The following is a 22,211-nucleotide window of genomic DNA, read 5'->3' on the forward strand; positions in this document are numbered from 1 at the left end:
AAAGCACGAATGGTGCCCAGGATCCCAGCAGGAAGTTCAGAAAAGGAGGAGGATGGGAGAGAATGGGTGAGAAATTATCGCAAAACCGAAAACAGACAAAGATGTTTTTTTTTTAAATGCCTGCATTAATAATCTGCAAAGTCGGAGGGAAAAGGAAGTGGAGCAAGGACTCTGACCCATTGTTTGAAGTGCACTCCTTCAGATGAAGTGCAGCTTGTAAACAATAGTTGACTGACTGGGAAGATGCGGGTAAGGGGGTGGGAAACAAAACAAGTTAAATAAAATCCAAAGTGTGGGAATACGGCAGCCTTGACTGTTGCAGACCAGACCAGAGGATCTGAACTGCCGACAACCCCAGCAGACTGGCGAGGAGAGGAGCTGTGATTAGTCACCCTGCAGGTCGGGGGTTGCGTCTGTGACCTGCATTGTTCCCGGTCTTGTCTGTACACCTGCACTGGAGGATGCGATCGTGCTGGGAGAGCCACCACTACTGCAAGAGCTTGGAAACAAAACTCAGCGTACCACGTCACCCCCGGAGAAAGGAAACACTTCCTTAGTTTGAGGACACCTGCTGTTTTATCGTCAGAAGTTTCATCATCAGAAAGTTTTTAAAATCAAAGACCTGTACTTCCAGTTTCAGGGACACTGGCCATAAAGACATACACACAGAAATAGGAGCAGGAGTAGGCCATTCGGCCCCTCGAGCCTGGCTGATCTTCCACCACAACGCTTTCCTGCACTATCCCCTTAATATCCAAACATCTATCGTTCTCTCTCTTGAATATATTCCATGACTGAACCTCCACAGCCCTTTGGGGTAGAGAATTCCAAAGATTCACCACCCTCTGAGTGAAAACATTTCTCCTCATCTCAATCCTAAATGGCCAACCCCTTATTCTGAGGCTCTTCAGCCAGGAAAAACATCCTCCCTGCATCTACCCTGTCAAGCCCTTTCAGAATGTTGTATGTTTCAAATCTATGCCCCCCTGGTTACTGACCCCCCTGCTAAGGGAAATAGGTCATTCTTATCTACTCTATCTAGGCCGCTGGTAATTTTATACGCCTCAATTAAATCTCCCCTCTTGCCTCCTCTGTTCCAAGAAAAACAGCTTCGGCCTAGCCAATCTTTCCGCATTGCTAAAATCTTGGCAACATCCTTGTGAATCTCCTCTGCACCCTTTCTCGTGCAATCACATCCTTCCTGTAACGTGGTGACCAGAACTGCACGCAGTGCTCAGTTCTCATTCTTTCAAACTCGAGAAAATATAGGCCTAGTCTTCTCAATCTCTCCTCATAAGACAATTCCCCCATCCCAGGAATCAGTCTGGTGAACCTTTGTTGCACTCGCTGATTGGCAAGTAAATCCTTCCTTAGGTAAGGAGACCAAAACTGTACACAATACTCCAGGTGCGGTCTCACCAGGGCCCTATATAATCGCAGTAAGACGTCTTTCCTCTTATACTCAAATCCGGTGTAATAAAGGCCAACGTACCATTTGCTTTCTTATACCATGCTTGCTGTACCTGCCTGCTAACTTTCAGTGCTTCGTGTACAAGGACACCCAGGTCCCTCTGAACACCAACCTTTCCCAATCTTTCACCATTTAAAAAGTACTCTGCTTTTCTAATTTTCCTCGTGGATAACTTCACATTTCTCCACTAACATTTTTCATATAGATCCATGTATGTGTACAACATAAACACACCCTTTATATATACGTCTGTGCACCAATGTTCCTGTTAAACTGCGCGGTGTCTGGAGGTCCCGTGCACGCCGTATGCCTGCATACGCGGAAATTTGAATGGGCCATGTGGGCCCTTAAAGGGAATATTGATGTGCGTGTACGTGTGTCTTCAACACACACACACACACACACACACACACACACACGACAGTATTCCCACTATTTGTTTTTGAGCTGGACATTCCAGTTTGTTGAGCACAAAGTCCAGAAATTCCGAAAATGTCAACGAGGCATTGCAAAGTCTTTCATTTAAAGTGAGAACACAACTCCAATTGTTGCCCGGCATTGCTTCTGTGTTTATGGCGCCCCCTGTTAGGTCTTATCCCGAATTACAAGTCGTTCACCGATGACGAGCACCAGTTCTCGCCTCGAGTTCTCGCCTCGAGTTCTCGCCCAGACTTCCGCGGGAACGCCGTCGCCGAGCCCTCCTGCCCCCCTCACCGTGCCCCAGAGCATTGAGCTCAGGATCTCCGTCCTTGCTTTCGAATTCCTTGCAGGGACCTGCCTTATAAGGGTTTCCAACCCTCCAGGCTTCCCCTGGAACCTCCAGGAATTCAGGATTAATCTCCGGGACAGTGCCGCGAGTAACACGAGGGAAAAAAATCATTTAAAAAACTGGGTGTGTTTTTTTTGAACACTTTCGGTTTATTCATGTAACGTATGCACCTCTAAGCACGTGTGGAAATTTAAATGGGCCACGTGGCCTCTTAAGGGCAACATTGGTGTGCGTGTACGTGTGTGTACATACAACACACACACACACAAACACAGACTTCAGTATTCCCACTCTCTGTTTTTGAGCTGGATATTCCAGTTTGTTGAGTGCAAAGTTGCACTGTGAGTGGCTTAGCCAGTCACCTGATGTTCACAAGACTCAATAAAACCCCAGTCAGTTGAGTTCAGGTTCTCCACGATGAGGTGTGCAGTTGTGAGCATGGTGGATGAACTGGTTAGGTTCAGTTTGGTTGTTGAATATATTTAAGTCACTGAATATATTTATGAGGGAGATAGATAGATTTCTAGAAACAAAAGACTTCAACGGGTATGGGGAAAAAGCAGGAATATGGTGTTGAGATAGAGGATGAGCCATGATCATATTGAATGTCGGTGCAGACTCGAAGGGCCAAATGGCCTACTAATGCTCCTATTTTCTATGTTTCTAAACCTTTGCGAATAAATCAGCTAGTTCATTACAGCAAATGTGCAGCTGTGAATTCTTCAGCAAAGAACTCATGAAGCAGATACACGACAATTAGTTGTAAAAATACAGGGAAATGGGTAGAAACGGCTGTTCGACTGACAGTAAAGAATCATCCAATCGGGAAATGAAGAGTCTGTTTGCTTGCCAATTGGTTTAGGAAGGCACCGAGCCGTAAAGATGGGCGACCAATCGGCATGATCGCGGGGGGGAGGGTCACGTGACAAAACCTCCAGGAATATGGCCAACCACAGTTGTCGATGCTACTGCCCTACCTGAGTGCAGCGACCCCTTCCGCCCCCACACTTTGCCTATACCCTTCCGGCACTGGGCTGTTCAAGCCGCCCGCATGCTCCCTCCCTAAATCCCTCGGCCTCGTCGCTTTCCTCCTTGCTTTCTTTCCGGAGTCGTGCCGTCTCCACCCCACCGCCCCGCGAACTTCCCATCGGTCCTTTCTTCGTCCATCCAAGGTCACTCTCCCAAAACAGAAAACAGGAGCAAAGTCATTCCTCGCCTCGCACCGTCACATCACTGTCACACCACAGTGCAGGACTGCTGAGCTCACACTTGCTAACCGCCGCAGCTATTATAGGACTAGCTCACCAGGAGGAGAGAATTTTATCCACACTTACATCCTGGAACATGTCTGAAACCCGTTCCGGAACGAGAACGTTGCTGTATTGCATCGCAGTTATACCCAGTAGTCAATTTATTGCTCCCCGCAGACCCACCCCACACCGCCCTACCCACTCCCAATGTCCCATTTGCTAAAGGCAGTCGGTAACTTAAGCCATACAGACCAGACGGTCCCAGGTTTGGCTCCTGGTCTGTGCGGAGTTGCCAGACTACAATTAGAGTGGCAAGACTACAATTAAATCTCCACTGCCCCAGGTCAGAGAAAGGCAGAGTGCTGGAAAGAGAAAATGGGGCAGGATTGTTGCTCCTGGTCATCAGCGAGTGAACGGTGCTGGAACGTGGGCGTGTGTGGACAAAAATCCGGCTCAGCTGTGAGGTTCACCACAGTCGAATAGCCAACCTGGCACTCGCAGTGCGAGCGAGCGCACGCGGTAGAAACAGACTCTTGGCTGAAGTGCCGCAGAGGTATTGGTGATTGTGTCGGAGGGTGAATTGGCAACAAAAAAATACGTTCGCAAGAAATAAATTTGTGACAAAAGTGATGATGCCACCATCCCAAATATGCGTTTATACTCTGCCCTGTAAACGTACTGAGGTGGCTTCCAGAACAGCACAATCCACCCACTGTTTGAAAGCCTTCTCCCCTTTCTCCCTCTCCGACAGATGGCAACTCCTTCCTAGGCAATGGACAACCCCCGATGCTTCACTCAGGTGACTGCTCCTGTGCGGGCCCACCTACATTCTTTGTCAAGACTATTTCATCATGCGGAGTGGTGGGGGAAGGGAAGGGTGGGGGTGGGGGGGGGTGGCGGGGCGGGGGCACGGGGAACTCACAGCCAGGCCCGATTCTAGCCTCTCTCCTGGTATCTACACATGCACTTCCAGCAAGAGCCAAAGGATTTTCAAAAAAGAAAAATCGCTCTCGAGATGTGGGCCTCACTCGCAAGGCCTGCATTTACTGCCCGTCTCTGATTGGCCTTCATAAGGAGGCACTGGAGGTGTGGTGAAGGAGCTGCCTCAGTACTGCTCGGTTGGGAGTTCTTGACAATTTTTGCAGTGGCTAAATACAGCTGAGTGGCATGCTGGGCCAGTTCAGAGGGCAGTTAAGAGTCAACCACCGTGCTGTGGGACAGGAGTCACGTAGAGGCCCTAAAGGACATTAGCTAGTGTTCAGGAACACGTGCCTGGCTGATTTTGCCTTCAACCCAGGGCCAGTTTGTAACCTCGTTCATGCCACCCTGACCGAGATCAGTTCACTTGACACAGATCAGGAAATCTGTGGCCTTTCTGGTCTGTAACGTTCAATTGCGCCGTCAGGGGAAGCCATAATATCTATTTTTTTTCACGGTTAACCAATGAGTTATTTCCTAAGCCTCTCTCTTCCCACCCTCAAGCTTACTTCACCTCATGTTCCTATCTTTAAAGAACTGTTCACACACCCAAGCAGCTCTAGAATTATAGCGAGAGGTGTCTTCACTTTCGGTCATGGTTGCCTGCGATGCGAGAACATGAAATGGGGATTACCATTTTCTGGATGTTCCATCTCGCCGATGCTGCCGTCGGGGGTGGTTCGTTCGTAGTGGTCCTCGGGCAGTGCCAGTGGGCCTAGCCGCGGCCCGGAAGATGACTTGCTGCTTGGCGTTTCTGATTCTTCCAGCCCGCTGTCATAGTAACTGTGCTGGGATGGGTCCTGCAGGTCCTGGGATTGATTGGCTGTGGAGAAGGTCACTCTTCTGTGAGGAAGCTGTCGAGGAAACAAAGGGAATACAGTTAGCAGGCTTATTGGCTGCCCTCTCCATTTGACTAGGGGTTACCAGAGTTTTGACCACACTCTATCAGGCACGGTTAGTACTTTTGGTTCATCAATGACTATTGAACTCACATTCCTTTACTTCAACTATTTCACTTTAATTTTACCTGTGTATTGCACTAATGATAGGCGAAGAGAACTGTTGAAAATGCTGCGCTCCTAACAAGTACAACAACAACTTGTATTAATATAGCGCCTTTAACGTAGTGAAACGTCCCAAGGCGCTTTACAGGAGTATTATGAGATTAAAAATTTGACACCGAGTCGCATAAGTAGAAATTAGCAAATTAGCACAGGTGACCAAAAGCTTGGTCCAAGAGGTAGGTTTTAAGGAGCGTTTTGAAGGAGGAAAGAGAGGTAGAGGTGGAGAGGTTTAGGTAGGGAGTTCCAGAGCTTGGGGCCTAGGCATCAGAAAGCACGGCAACCAATGGTTGACCGATTATAATCAACTCTCCAATCTACTCGTTACATCCTCAAAAAATTCCAGAAGATTTGTCGAGCATGATTTCCCCTTCATAAATCCATGCTGACTTGGACCAATCCTTCATCATTAATAACTGATTCCAACATTTTCCCCACGACTGATGTCAGGCTAGCCGGTCTATAATTACCTGCTTTCTCTCTCCCTCCCTTTTTAAAAAGTGGTGTTACATTAGCTACCCTGCAGTCCATAGGAAATGATCCAGACTCGATAGACTGTTGGAAAATGATCACCAATGCATCCACTATTTCTAGGGCCACTTCCTTAAGTACTCTGGGATGCAGACTATCAGGCCCGGGATTTATCGGCCTTCAATCCCATCAATTTCCCGAACACAATTTCCCGCCTAATAAGGATATCCTTCAGTTCCTCCTTCTCACTGGACCCTCGGTCCCCTAGTACTTCCGGAAGGTTATTTGTGTCTTCCTTCGTGAAGACAGAACCAAAGTATTTGTTCAATTGGTCTGCCATTTCTTTGTTCCCCATTACAAATTCACCTGAATCCGACTCCAAGGGACCTACGTTTGTCTTCACTAATCTTTTTCTCTTCACATATCAATAGAAGCTTTTGCAGTCCGTTTTTATGTTCCCGGCAACTTCTTCTCGTACTCTATTTTCCCCCTCTTAATGAAACCCTTTATCCTCCTCTGCTGAATTCTATATTTCTCCTAGTCCTCAGGTTTGTTGCTTTTTCTGGCCAATTTATATGCCTCTTTCTTGGATTTAACACTATCCTTAATTTCCCTTGTTAGCCACGGTTGAGCCACCTTCCCCATTTTATTTTCATTCCAGAAAGGGATGTACAATTGCTGAAGTTCATCCATGTGATCTTTAAATGCTTGCCATTGCCTGTCCACCGTCAACCCTTTAAGTACCATTTGCCAGTCTATTCTAGCCAATTCACGCCTCAAACCATCGAAGTTACACTTCCTTAAGTTCAGGACCCTAGTTTCTGAATTAACTGTGTCACTCTCCATCTTAATAAGGAATTCTATCATATTATGATCACTCTTCCCCAAGGGGCCTCGCACAAGATTACTAATTAGTCCTTTCTCATTACACATCACCCAGTCTAAGATGGCCAGCTCCCTAGATATTGGTCGAGAAAACCATCCCTAATACACTCCAGGAAATCATCCTCTACTGCATTGCTACCAGTTTGGTTAGCCAAATCAATATGTAGATTAAAGTCACCCATGATAACTGCTGTACCTTGATTACATACATCCCTAATTTCTTGTTTGATGCTGTCCCCAACCTTACTACTACTGTTTGGTGGTCTGTACACAACTCCCACTAGCGTTTTCTGCTCCTTGGTATTCTATAGCTCCAACCATACCGATTCCACATCATCCAAGCTAATGTCAATTCTTACTATTGCATTAATTTCCTCTTTAACCAGCAATGCCACCCCGCCTCCTTTTCCTTTCTGTCTATCCTTCCGAAATGTTGAATACCCCTGGATGTTGAGTTCCCAGCCTTGGGTCACCCTGGAGCCATGTCTCCGTGATGCCAATTACATCATTCATCCAACTTAGTCCGAATACTCCTCGCATTGAGGCACAGAGCCTTCAGGCTTGTCTTTCTAACACACTTTGCCCCTTTAGAATTTTGGTGTAATGTGGCCCTTTTTGCTTTTTGCTTTAGGTTTCTCTGCCCTCCACTTTTACTTTTCTTCTTTCTATCTTTTGCTTTTGCCCCCATTCTACTTCCCTCTGTCTCGCTGAATAGGTTCCCATCCCCCTGCCATATTAGTTTAACTCCTCCCCAACAGCACTAGCAAACACTCCCCCCAGGACACTGGTTCCGGTCCTGCTCAGGTGCAGACCATCCGGTTTGTACTGGTCCCACCTCCCACAGAACCGGTTCCAATGTCCTAGGAATTTGAATCCCTCCCTTGTGCACCACTCCTCAAGCCATGTATTCATCTGAGCTGTCATGCGATTCCTACTCTGACTAGCACGTGGCTGGTAAGATCACACTTTCCCTTTGACAATCGACAGCCCCGGAATGAACCTGACTGGAATTTGACTTGAGTCTTGAGCACTGTGTGCAGTTCTGGTCACCACGTTACAGGAAGGATGTGATTGCACTAGAAAGGGTGCAGAGGAGGTTCACAAGGATGTTGCCAAGATTGGAAAAATTTTGCAATGAGGAAAGATTGGCTAGGCTGGGGCTGTTTTTCTTGGAAGAGAGGAGGCAGAGGGGAGATTTAATTGAGGCATATAAAATTACCAGCAGCCTAGATAGAGTAGATAAGAATGACCTATTTCCCTTAGCAAGGGGGTCAGTAACCAGCGGGGCATAGATTTAAAGTAGTTGGTAGAAGGATTAAAGGGGAGAGGAAGAAACATTTCAGGGTGGTCGAGGCAGAAACCCTCATCACATTTAAAAGGTACTTGGATGTGCACTAAAGAGCCGTAAGCGGCAGGGCTACGGAGCTAGTGCTGGAAGGTGGAATGTTCGATCAGCACAGACACAATGGGCCAAATGGCCTCCTTCTGTGTCGTAATTATTCTATGACTGCCTCTGTTGCACTAGCAGTTATATCAAAGCTTCCTTTGCTGTGTGAGAGGCACATCTGCCCTGGAAATATATATATATATATATTTTTATTAATGGGAGCCTCTCGCATTTAAGCGATGACAGCTGGTGCCACCAAGCTGACATCGCTGGCCTCTGAAGGACGGAGGTGACGGCGGTGAAAATGGCAGCAACAGACGCATTCAGCGCTAATTAGCAGACCCCCTTCCATCAATAAGGAGCAAAGGAGCACCACTCATGGTGGAGACAAACAGACGAAAATTACTGGGTAATGATTTAATATGTACAGGATGTAGCAGAGGAAGTGATTTGCCTGACCCTGTTCAATGTGCTGCCAATCAGCATCAATTAAAGCTCAACCTTGCTATCCTGAGACTTTGAGCTTGGCACTCGCGAACCTTGCAATACATCAGCTAATGCAACCTGGTTTCCACTTATCCGACAGGTCAGGTTCCCCATCATAAATGTGGACATTTCACGTGAAAAAACGCGTTAATGTTCCCCAATTTCTGTCAAGCCATTCCCAGACTTCATTTGAAACCATTTAAGCGTTGTTTGATCGCCACTTATCTGCTGGAAGGTGAGGCTCGAGGTTTCAAATGACTTAAGTGCTGCAGTCTGATCGCTTTGTGTGATGAAAGGGGGCAACTCATGCACATTTCTGAGTGCTTGCCCTCTCACCCTGCGAGGAGACACAGTCATGTTGAAGATAGAACGTATTGCAGAGCCTGGAAGGTGCAGAAATCCGTCTTAAAGAGAGAGAGAGAGAGCGAGAGGCGACGTCCATGTTTTGTGGGAGAACGTAGAGCTCCGGCGTGTCGAGGTGTTGTATCGTCGCAGAAGTAGAAGCATATCCATAGCAGCAGAACAACAACAACTTGCCTTTCTGTAGCGCCCTGAACATAGTAAAACGTCGCAAGGCGCATCTTCTTCTTCTGAGGCAGTCCCTCGGGAGTCGAGGATGACTTGCTCCCACACTAACATTAGTCCTAAGGTGACTGAAGAGACCAATGCGGGACCGACAGTCTCTGTCACAGATGGGGCAGACGGTGGTTGGAGGGACGGGTGGGAGGGGTGCTTGGTTTGTCGTGCGCTCCTTCCGCTGTTTGTACTTGGCTTCCGCGTGCTCCCGGTGAAGAGACTCAAAGTGTTCGGTGTCTTCTCGGATGCTTCTCCTCCACTTTTAGCGGTCTTGGGCCAGGGATTCCCAAGAGTCGGTGGGGATGTTGCAGTTTTTCAAGGAGGCTTTGAAGGTGTCCTTGAAGCATTTTCTCTGCCATCCTGGGGCTCACTTGCCATGTTGGAGCTCCGAGTAGAGCGCTAGTTTTGGTAATACAGTATCGGGCATGCGGACAATGTGGCCCATCCATCGGAGCTGATTGAGCGTGGTCAATGCCTCGATGCTGGGGATACATAAGGAATAGTAAATAGGAGCAGGAGTAGGCCATTTGGCCCCTCGAGCCTGCTCCGCCATTTAATAAGATCATGGCTGATCTGATCCTGGTCTCAACTCCACTTCCCACCCACTCCCCATAACCCTTGACTCCCTTATCATTCAAAAATCTTTCTCACAAGCCTCCATTATTTCTCGATTTATACTCTGTGCTACAGTATGGCTACTATTTGGGGGCCTGTAGACCACTCTCACCAGTGACTTCTTTCCCTTATTATTTCTTATCTCCACCCAAACTGATTCTACATTTTGATCTTCTGAGCCAGTGTCACTATTTCACTCCTGCACTGGCCTGAGGGAGTACAGTGACGTTGGTGTGCCTATCCTGCCAATGGATTTGCAGGTTTTGGCAGAGGCATCGTCGGTGGTACTTCTCCAGTGCTTTGAGGTGTCTGCTGTACATAGTCCATGTCTCTGGAGTGTTATCAAACAAAATTTGATGCCGAGCCACACGAGGGGACATTCCGACAGGGGTCGGGCATGGAGTTAGGCTTTTTTAAGGAGCGCGATAAAGGAAGGGAGCAAGTCTGAGAGGCTCAGGGAGGGAATTCCAGAGCTTAGAGCCCAGATGGTCGAAGGGATGGCGGCCAATGGTGGGGAGAAGGAAATCAGTGGATGCGCAAGATCAGCAATGAAGCTTGTGGAGATAAATCTGCGTCGGTGCAGGAGTGTGTAAATCTGCGTCGGTGCAGGAGTGTTCAGGAGTTGCTGGTTTTTTGAAGAATGAATTGCCCTTTGGGAGGAGGAGCCAGAAGCAGCACACATCAGGAAAGTGTAAGCACCTCTGCAGATATCAAGGGTACATAAGAACATAAGAAATAGGAGCAGGAGTCGGCCATTTGGTCCCTTGAGCCTGCTCCGCCATTCAAAAAGATCATGGCTGATCTGATCATGGACTCAGCTCCACTTCCCCGCCCGCTTCCCATAACCCTTGACTCCCTTATCGTTCAGAAATCTATCTCCACCTTAAATATATTTTAATGACCCAGCCTCCACAGCTTGATGGGGCAGAGAATTCCACAGATGCACGACCCTCTGAGAGAAGAAATTCCTCCTTCGCTCCGTTTTAAATGAGCGACCCCATTATTCTGAAACTATGCCCCCTAGTTCTAGGTTCACTGGAAGACCAGGGATGGCAATGTCCTTTGGGGAGTGCTGCAGGGGATATCACTTTGTTTAGATGACCCCTTCAAGTGTCAATAATACGATGAAGGCAGGACATGCAGGAAACACTGGATTCAGGATCAACGTAACAGGAACCCAACCCCTACTTTGTGACTGAGAGAAATGGGTTGAAAACAATGATAGGAGTGGCACCCAGACTGAGAGAGCACCATCCGGTTCTGGAAAAATATCTGTGCACCAATCCATTTGGACTGTGACACCCAGAGTCAAATAATCAACCAGGGGTTGCTTTTAACCCCAAGTGGGTTTTGGGCAGGCTGCGGGACCGGGGTGGGGGAATAGGACAAGTGTCCTGTGGTATTTTAACTCCCAGAAGCCACTGATCAGCACAAAGAGATGGCTTGACATCCAGCAGGTATGTATTGGGAGTTGAGGGAAGATGTTTGGCTTGGTCTATCAGGAGGGAAGTTGTGGGGCGGGTGGGGGCCTGCTGAGCAAGGGTGGTTGCAGCTTTCCTTGTGTGACCACGAGGAGCACTCCTGTTCCTGTTGGCTTCAGAGAGGAAAGTCTTAAACTTACTTCGGACGCCTCTTCTGTTGCAAGACCTGCTTCAGCCTGGCGAGAGAGTCACTGTTGGGATCAACACCGACATGGACTCGTTATGCTAAACAGCCTGTTTGCATACCGTAATAATTACCATGCAATTCTGTGGAAGAGAAAGGAGCGGGTAGGAATGAAGGAAAAGGAAAGAGAGGGCATAGAGAAAGAGAGGGAGAACTAAAAAGGAAATAGAAAATGTGCTATTATAATGTGTCTCATGTTGTCAGCACATCTCAAAGCACTTTGCAACCAATGAATTAATTCAGAAACTTAGTCACTATTTTGTCAGCAATGAGCAATTTGTGCTCAGTAGGATTGTGTCAACAGCAAATAAATGAATCAGTTACTTTGCTCTTTGTGGTGTTGGCTATAAGAGGATTGCTAGCCAGGAGAACTCCCTGCTCTTCTTCAAATATCCACCTTGGAATATTTTACATCCACCTGAACAAGCTGGCAAGCGCTTAGTTTAAATCCCCATCCAAAAGACAGCACCTGCTCAAACACAGCACACGCAGTACTGCAATGGAATCTCGGCCTGGATTGAGTGCTCAAGCCTATAATGGGGATTGACCTGCACAACGTCCTGACTGCTATCAACTAAGCCAAACAGACATGCGGCAAATAAAAAATCAGCTTGAAACAAAACTCCGCTTGTGAGAATGGCTCAGAAGGTTGTGGGTTCAAGTCCTACATCAGTGACTTGAGCTCAAAAAAAATCTAGGCTGACACTCCAGTGCAGTGCTGAGGGAGCGCAGCACTGTCGGAGGTGCTGTATTTCGGGTGAGACGTTAAATCGAGGTTCTGTCTGCTCTCTCAAGTGGACGTAAAAGATCCCATGGCACTATTTCGAAGAAGAGCAGGGGAGGTATCTGCGGTGTCCTGGTCAATATTTATCTCTCAATCAACATCACTAAAAAAACAAATAATCTGGTCATTATCACATTGCTGTTTGTGGGAGCTTACTGTGCGCTCCTACACAGGGAACTCCTATACAGCAAGCGAATCCCAGGTGGGCAGAGGAAACGTTTCAAGGACACCCTCAAAGCCTCCTTGATAATGTGCAACATCCCCATAAACACCTGGGAATCCCTGGCCAAAGACCGCCCTAAGTGGAGGAAGAGCATCTGGGAGGGCGCTGAGCACCTCGAGTCTCGTCGCCGAGAGCATGCAGAAAACAAGCGCAGGCATAGGAAGGAGCGTGCGGCAAACCAGACTCCCCACCCACCCTTTCCTCCAATGACTGTTCCACCTGTGACAGAGACTGTATTTCCCGTATTGGACTGTACAGTCACCTGAGAACTTACTTTTAGAGTGGAAGCAAGTCTTCCTCGATTTCGAGGGACTGCCTATGACATGATGTCTCCGCAAGATCCTACAAATCCCGTGGGAGGACAGACGCACCAACGTTAGCGTCCTTGACCAGGCCAACATCCCCAGCATCGAAGCACTGACCACACTCGATCAGCTCAGTTGGGCAGGCCACATTGTCCGCATGCCAGACACGAGACTCCTAAAGCAAGCGCTCTACTCGGGACTCCTTCACGGCATACGAGCTAAAGGTAGGCAGAGGAAACGTTACAAGGACACCCTCAAAGCCTCCCTGATAAAGTACAACATCCCCACCTGGGAGTCCCTGACCAAAGACCATCCTAAGTGGAAAAAGTGCAACCGGGAGGGCGCTGAGCACTTCGGCGAGTCTCGTCGCCGAGAGCATGCAGAAATCAAGCGCAGGCAGCGGAAAGAGTGTGCGGCAAATCTGTCCCACCCACCCTTTCCTGCAACGACTATCTGTCCTACCTGTGACAGAGACTGTGGTTCTCGTATTGGACTGTTCAGCCACCTAAGGACTCATTTTAAGAGTGGAAGCAAGTCTTCCTTGATTCCGAGGGACTGCCTATGATGGTGATGAGACAATGCCACTTTGGAAAGCCGGGAATCAACCATTCAGCCGATGTCATTGAGCCCACCTCTCCATCACCTGTATGGTCAGACTGCGATGGTAATTACGGTCAGCGCGCTGCAGCACATCAGTGCTTGTGAATCTGTCTTGCTACTTACATTTTCACAAGAGATCAGTGCAGCTGCAGCTCCACGCCTCACTCTCAGTAAATGTGCTATTTAGATGACTTTACTAGCAGTAAAAATCACCGAGATGAGAATTTATAAGCAGGTAGTTTTATGTCTCATCTCACCACAGGTCTGTTTAAACTCGAGTGAAAAGACTGTTCGGCATTCATTAAATAGCAGAGGCGATACTTTTATTATATAGGCATCAGCCATGGCTCAGTGGAAGCGTTCTCGTCTCAGAGTTCGAAGGTTATGGTCCCAACTCCGGAGAACTGAGCCCATAATGCAGGCTAGCACTACAGTGCAGTCCTGAGGGAGCGCCGCATTGTCAGAGGTGCCATCTTTCGGACGAGACGCTGAACCAAGCCCCTGTCTTTCCTTTCAGCTGGACCTTTCAAAGGGGAGTTCTCCCCGTTGTCCTGGCCAACGTTTATCCCCCAATCAACATCACTTTAATCATCATCATCAGAGGCAGACCCTCGCAATCGAGGAAGACTTGCTTCCACTCTAAAAATGAGTTCTTAGGTGGCTGAATAGTCCAATATGAGAACCACAGTCCCTGTCACAGGTGGGACAGATAGTTATTGAGGGAAAGGGTGGGCAGGGAGTCTGGTTTGCTGCATGCTCTTTCCGCTGCCTGTGCTTGATTTCTGCATGCTCTCGGCGATGAGACTCAAGGTGCTCAGCGCCCTCCCGGATGCACTTCCTCCACTTAGGGCGGTCTTGGTCCAGGGACTCCCAGGTGTCGGTGGGGATGTTGTACTTTATCAGGGAGGCTTTGAGGGTGTCCTTGTAACGATTCCTCTGCCCACCTTTGGCTTGTTTGATCACTTTAATCAGTTATCTGGTCATTATCACATTGCTATCTGTGGGAGCTTGCTTGTGCGCAAATTGGCTGCCGCGTTTCTCTACATTACAACAGTGACTACACTTCAAAAAGTACTTAATTGGCTGTAAAGCGCTTTAAGCAACCTGAGCTCATGAAAGGTGCTATATAATTGCAAGGCCGTTCCTTTATACAGAGATGAAGATGTTTACAGCCTAGATTCTACACACACAAGCCCCATTTGACGAGGTAAACCCTCCTAGATCTTTTGATCTCTCTACAGTGCAGTTTACAACTCTGAACTCTACATTTCTTTAGCCTTTAGAAATCGTCTGGCAATGTTCGCGGATGAATGCTTAACACATTTGCGCGTCATTCCTCTGTATGGTGTTTTAGTACAGCTTAGCTGAAGTATTGGACAGAGGAATGTCAGACAAAAAGGTTAACTGTTCGCAAATGTGGCCAACAGAAATGTCTACATTCAAATGCAAGAGTGTGTTCTGTGGGGAGACGACAGGTACTAATCACACATGAATAAAACTCTTTGATTGGGACATATTGTTGTTCAGAGCACCCCGCGTGTCCTTGCACACGAATCACTGATAGTTAACCTGCAGGTACGATATAAATATAAAAATATAAATAAATGCTGGAAATGTTTCAAGGACACCCTCAAAGCCTTCCCAATAAAGTGCAACATCCCTAGCGACATCTGGGAATCCCTGGCCAAAGACCGCCCGAAGTGGAGGAAGAGCATCCGGGAGGGTGCTGAGCACCTCGAGTCTCGTCGCCGAGAGCATGCAGAAGCCAAGCGTAGGCAGCGGAAGGAGCGTACGGCAAACCAGACTCCCCACCCACCCTTTCCTTCAACCACTCTCTGTCTCACCTGTGACGGAGACTGTAATTCCCATATTGGACTGTACAGCCGACTGAGAACTCACTTTTAGAATGGAAACAAGTCTTCCTCGATTTCGAGGGATTGCCTATGATGATGTGATTCCAGACCCACGGCAATGTAGTTGACTCTGAACAGCCCTTGAAATGGCCGAGTAAGCCACTTGTTGAAGGCAAATTGGGACGGGCAATAAATGTTGGATTTCCCATCGGCCCCGCATCCCATGAATGAGTTGAAAAAAATATATTATCCTTTATTACAAAAGGATTGGAGTATAAGAATAAAGATGTCTTACTGCAATTATATAGGGCCCTGGTGAGACGGTACTTGGAGTATTGTGTACAGTTTTGCTTTCCTTACCTAAGGAAGGATATACTTGCCATAGAGGCAGTGCAACAAAGGTTCACCAGACTGATTCCTGGGATGGGGGGAGATTGAGGACTATATTCTCTAGAATTTAGAAGAATGAAAGAATCTCATTGAAACAGATAAAACTCTTACAGGGTTGACAGGATAGATGCTGCGAGGATGTTTCCTCTGGCTGGGGAGTCTCGAACCAGAGATCACAGTCTCAGAATAAGGGGGTCGGCCATTTAGGACTGAGATGAGGAAAACTTCTTCACTCAGAGGGTGGTGAATCTTTGGCATTCTCTGCCCCAGAGGGCTGTGAGGCTCAGTCTTTGAGTATATTCAAGACAGAGATCAATAGATTTTTGGATACTAAGAGAATCAAGGGATATGGGGACAGTGCAGGAAAGTGGAGTTGAGGAAGAAGATCTGCCACAGTCTCATTGAATAGCCGAATGGCCTACTCCTGTTCCTAATTCTTATGTTTTTATGTTCATTCCATTCGTCTTTTTGATTATTTTCTGTACCGTGTACCATGTATTTTAATGATCGGTGTACCTGGATCCCAAAGTCTCTTTGGACCACCACTGTTTTTAGCCCTTCATCATTTAGAAAGTACCCTGTTCTATGCATGCATTTCAGGTCCAAAGTGGATGCGCTCACAATTGCTTACATTGAAATCCATTTGCCGCAGTTTTGCCCATTCACTTAATCTATCAATATCCCTTTTTAATTTTATGCTTTCAGCTATGCTGCCTACAATAAATCTTTGTGGCATCGTCAAGTTTGGATATATGACTTTCAATGCCATCATCTAAGTCGTTAATAAATACTGTGAATAATTGAGGCCCCAACAGAGATCTCTGCGGGACACCACTAATCATATCCTGCCAATATGAGTACCTGCCCATTATCCCTACTGCCTGTCTCCGACCGCTCAGCCACTTTCCTAACCAGGTCTATAATCTGCCCTCAATTCCGTGGGCTTCTACCTTCGTTAACAGTCTCTTATGTGGGACTTTTCAAATACCTTCTGGAAGTCCATATAAATAGCATTTCTGAGCTGCAAATGCTCTGTCATTCTATCTAGAGAAGAGCTTCTACCTTAAGTCTCGCATGGGGAGAAAATTGGGTGAGGGGAGGAAGATAAAAGTGACAAATATCAGGGACAATTCGAAACCAAGTCACGGTCTACATAACTCCCTTTCACTATCTTGAGTTACTGGGCAGGTAGCACAGCGCAAGAATAACACTTCTGTAGAAAGAAGTACATTCCGCCCTCTACCTGTGTTTACTTTAGAGATGAAAGATAACCCTCAGGGCTTGTTGTGCGTAGTAAGATGGATGAGTGCCTATAAAGGCATGAAAATGTGACAGTCTGCAGTGAGTAAGTGTTTCCAGGTATGTTCATGGTTTGTGGGCAGGTGGGTGGGGCGCTGACGACAGAATGAGATCCATCAAGAAGCTATATTTCCCAAAACATTGCTGGCACGCGTTACTGTGTACGGGAATAATCTCGGGAAAAAGCCATCAGCGGGAATATTCGCGGGCGTTCTCCCAACCGGCCGCCGTGACTTCCTCATAAACTGCGGATCAAACGGCGAAGTGGGGTTCACGGCAAAGCTGCGGCAGCCAAATGGCGGAGCTCCTGCCACCACCAACCCCCGGGGGAAATTCCTGGCACACAGGAAGCAGAGGCGTAGTTTTGTGCACAGACGGAAGAGAGGGAATTAGGCGGCAGATGTTGTAGGAGATGGGGAACGGAATTGGACCAGATAGCTGCGGGCGAGGGAACGGGCGCCACAGCACAGGCATGCTGTGTTCCGAATGCCCTTCTGCGCCAAGGTTTGGGAGTGGAACATCAAATGTTGGTCAAGAAAAAGTAATCACCCAGAGTCCACACAGGATCCAATCGTGGACTACCTGCCCAGTATTAGCCACTGACTTCCCTATTTCACAGTACATCAAGTTCCTTCCTTCCCTGAACACAAATAATGACACACCAATGTTAATATCTCCAGGTCTTTTCAAAAAAGAAGAAAGACTTGCATTTATCGAGCGACTTTCAACGTAGGATGACCCCAAAGCGTTTTACCGACAATGAAGTACATTTTTTGAAGACGAGTCACTGTTGTAATGCAGGAAACGTGGCAGCCAATTTCCCCACAGCAAGCTCCCACAAACAGCAATGTGATAATGACCAGATAATCTGCTTTTAGTGAAGCTGATTGAGGGATAAATATTGGTCAGGACACCGGGGATAACTCCCCTGCTCTTCTTCTAAACAGTGACATGGGATCTTTTACATCCACCTGAGAGTGCAGACAGGGCCTCGGTTTAACGTCTTATCCGAAAGACGGCACCTCCGACAGTGCAGCGCTCCCTCAGAACTGCACTGGAGTGTCATAGAAACATAGAAAATAGGTTCAGGAGTCGGCCATTCGGCCCTTCGAGCCTGCACCACCATTCAATAAGATCATGGCTGATCATTCCTTCAGTACCCCTTTCCCGCTTTCTCTCCATACCCCTTGATCCCTTTAGCCGTAAGGGTCATATCTAACTCCCTCTTGAATATATCCAATGAACTGGCATCAACAACTCTCTGCGGCAGGGAATTCCATAGGTTAACAACTCTCTGAGTGAAGAAGTTTCTCCTCATCTCAGTCCTAAATGGCCTGCCCCTTATCCTAAGACTGTGACGCCTGGTCCTGGACTTCCCCAACATCGGGAACATTCTTCCCGCATCTAACCTGTCCAGTCCCGTCAGAATCTTATATGTTTCTATGAGGGCCCCCCCTCATCCTTCTAAACTCCAGTGTATAAAGGCCCAGTTGATCCAGTCTCTCCTCATGTGTCAGACTAGATTTTGAGCTCAAGAGTCGGGAGTGGGATTTGAACCCACAACTTTCTGACACAGAGACGAGAGTGCTACCCACAGAGCAACAGCTGACACTATCTGACCTTGGGTGTACATACTGTGACAAACACGGACTGTAGCGGTTCAAGGAGAAGGCCCACCACCATCTTCTCAGGGCGTCAAGGAATGGGCATTATATGCTGGTCTTGCCAGCGACGCCCTCCTCCCGAGAATTATAAATATATTTTTAAATAAGGTGTGCAAACCTACCACCCTTGTGGAATGTCGATTGCAACATCAATGACACAACAAATAGCAGGAACAAAACCAACCATTCCTGTGGCAAAAGATTCACTGACAATGAATCAATTCTTGGTCACACAGCAGAGCGTTTTCTCTGAGTGATGGGTTCGTGGCTCACTGTGTGCTCTGTGTGCCAATACGGACATCGTGTGCCAATAGTTATTTCCCGGAGGCTGCACCTATATTTGACCGGTTATGAAACATTGAGAACCACCTACTCTTCACTCTACGCTGTGGCTGGCCTGTGAGCTCCAAACTTTTATATACGTAACAAAAATCAAAAATACATTGGTTAATCTTTGGAAAAAAGTATCGTTTGATAAACCGGCGCAGATTCGCGACCGGCTCTCCCGTGGCGTCGCTCTCGGCAAGTCGAGAGAATGCAGCGTTTACAGGGACAGGAGCATTAGTCCCAGAGTGTATAAATCTACTGAGGCAGAGCTGTGCGCTATGTGGGCCGAGTCCCCTTTAAGGCCACAGGGCTTTCATTGATGTTCACAAGGCACATCCTGAGATCAAGGAGTCATCATCATCACAGCAGGTCCCTCGAACGAGGATGACTGGCTTCCACATGAGTTCACCGATGTTTCAATGAAGGACCCGATGTTCCAGTCCTGAACTGCAGGGGTGGAAGATGCCTGTGCGTGGATTTTTTTAACGTGTGGTGACCGTTGCACATCAGCCACCACATAGGCTTGACAGAGCTAGGCCTTTATCCAGTGGCAAGGGTTAACTAGGACGACTGGAGACCTGCTCTGATGCACGGACCTAGTGCGCACACTTATCACAGTGTGGACTGGCCGGTGCTGCCCTGGGCCCTCGGCTCTTCTGGGCCCCGCACCCTCATTTGCCGCACCTCCGCCACGATCTCTCACCACTCCTTCACCATGATCTCTCATCACTCCTCCACCATGATCTCTCACCGCTCCTCCACCACGATCTCTCACCACTCCTTCACCATGATCTCTCACCACTCCTTCACCATGATCTCTCACCACTCCTCCACCATGATCTCTCACCGCTCCTCCACCACGATCTCTCACCACTCCTCCACCACGATCTCTCACCGCTCCTCCACCACGATCTCTCACCGCTCCTCCACCACGATCTCTCGCCGCACCTCCGCCACAATCTATGTCTTACCATAGTGAAGGGGGAGTACAGAATGGTCAGGTTGATAGATTAGTTGCGGGCACTTGCTTTGCAGCAACTGTGGAAGCCAATTAAAGGACACTTGCTGTTCGTGGGGAAGGGCATCTCAGGCCAGCAGGAAGTGACTGGGATGCCCTTCCCTTAAAACAATACAGGACGCAGAAAATCATGTTTGACGGATGTTGTCTCAACAATTTGGGGTTGAAATTCGGTGGCTTAGCACCGCTGGAAAGGGTCGGAAGCGGGGTGCTAAAGGGGTTGGATTTGTGAGCACCGGCATTCGCGCCGCTCGGCATATTCGGTGTACTGGCGCCGGTGCCGAGTACTGCCCGGACGCGTCACGCCGGTGTTCAATACCCCCGGTGTCGACAGCGTGATACTTTTTGTTCCGCGCTGACCCTGTAGCGCGCCCTAGTGGGACCGCCTGGGAAAGCGGGTGGTGCGAGCTGTTCCATCGGCAGTGAGGGGAGGAATAACGACATGAGCTAAGTGTGATTGTTTTTTTTCTCGATTTATCTTTAATTGAGGTGAGCAAGGTGTTGGGAATGTTGCATAAGTTTTTTTTTGCCCTTTTTTTGGCCTTCCTGGGAAGCCTCTCTTCGGGCGCTCCGAGGTTGGGTGTTTAGCTCAGGATTTTCAGTTGCTCAGACGGCTTAGCACCCTAAGAGAGGTGTGGAACGCCTCCCTTAGCGCTCCGCCCCACACTCAGGGTCCAGCTGCAGAATTTTGTGGCTGCAGACGCAAACCATTTCACGACGCAAATTAGCCCTCAGCCGAATTTCCAGTCCATAATATAGTGTCGATGGGTAAATGGATCAATTATTGGGTGAATATAACCTCGAGCGGTGTATTCAATTTATTTACACCCTTTTACCCCCACAGGTTGAGCTGCCAACTCTGATTGGACATCTTCCAGGAGGTTGCATCACATAACCTCCGACCTCCAATGTCCCACCCAGTCAATCGCCCCCCCCTTCCCCCACTCCATCGCCATTGGATTTATAATGGAGCGCCTTTCACGACCACCAGATGTCCCAACATGCTTCGCAGCCAATTAAGTACTCTTTTGAAGTGTAGTCACTGTCATAATGCAAACAGCAATGTGATAATGACCAGATAATCTGTTTTAGTGTTGTTGATTGAGCGATAAATATTAGCCAGGATGCCAGGGATAACTCCCCTGCTCTTCTGCGAAATAGTGGCCGTGGGATCTTTTACATCCACCTGAGAGAGCAGATGGGGCCTCGGTTTAACAGAAAGATGGCACCTCCGACAGTGCAGCACTCCCTCAGTGGGACTTGAGCCCAAAACCTTCTGACTCAGAGGCGAGGGTGCTGCCCAGTGAGCCACAGCTGGCACAGTTCCAACTAATAAATGAAAGTGATGCAAGAAAAAGACAATTTTTGGTAATGCCCCAATGATTTGTATCCCAGATTGCTCACTGTAGCGTCCAGGAGATCAATCTTTAATCCCTGGAAATTTCAGGATATTCCTGGAGAGCTGGGAACCCTAGCATGTGCATTTTGGCACAATTGTCTCATGATTCGGCCTTCAATTAGGCTTCATTAAACTGGACGGCGGGGAGGCGGGGTGACAAGGATTACAGCTAAATCCTAGCAGCACAGTTTAGCATGGAAGCAATACTCAAAGCTAGCTTTGAAAGATGCATCTAATGCCACACTCTACCAGTCTTACTTCGCTAACGAGAGATATACTTGCATTGGAGGCAGTTCAGAGAAGGTTCACGAGGTTGATTCCGGAGATGATACTCATTGGAGTTTAGAAGAATCAGAGGTGATCTTATTGAAACATATAAGATTCTGAGGGGGCTCGACAAGGTGGATGCAGAGAGGATGGTTCCCCTCGTGGGGGAATCTAGAACTAGGGGACATAGTTTAATAAGGGGCCGCCCATTTAAAACAGCGATGAGGAGGAATTTCTTCTCTCAGTGGGTCATGAATCTGTGGAATTCTCTACCCCAGAGAGCTGTGGATGCTGGGTCATTGAATATATTCAAGATGGAGACTGACCGATTTTTGAACGATAAGGGAGTCAAGGGTTATGGGGAGCGGGCAGGGAACTGGCGTTGAGGCCAAAAGCAGATCAGCCATGATCTTATTGAATGGTGGAGCAGGCTCGAGGGGCCAAATGGCCTACTCCTGCTCCTATTTC

General features: G+C 48.0%; 1 protein-coding gene across 4 annotated transcripts in view; it reads right to left on the bottom strand.

Annotated features, from left to right (window-relative positions):
- The window catches only part of LOC139262845 (protocadherin-1-like), a 422,377-nt gene that overhangs the window by 150,860 nt on the left and 249,306 nt on the right, over positions 1-22,211 (bottom strand). For all 4 annotated transcript variants that reach the window (XM_070878026.1, XM_070878025.1, XM_070878027.1 and 1 more), the window contains exon 3: positions 5,103-5,322. In XM_070878026.1, the coding sequence (XP_070734127.1) occupies positions 5,103-5,322 (220 nt within the window). The remainder of the gene's footprint in view (positions 1-5,102; positions 5,323-22,211) is intronic.

This window comes from Pristiophorus japonicus, chromosome 4 (assembly GCF_044704955.1).
Source record: "Pristiophorus japonicus isolate sPriJap1 chromosome 4, sPriJap1.hap1, whole genome shotgun sequence".
Lineage (NCBI taxonomy): Eukaryota > Metazoa > Chordata > Chondrichthyes > Pristiophoridae > Pristiophorus > Pristiophorus japonicus.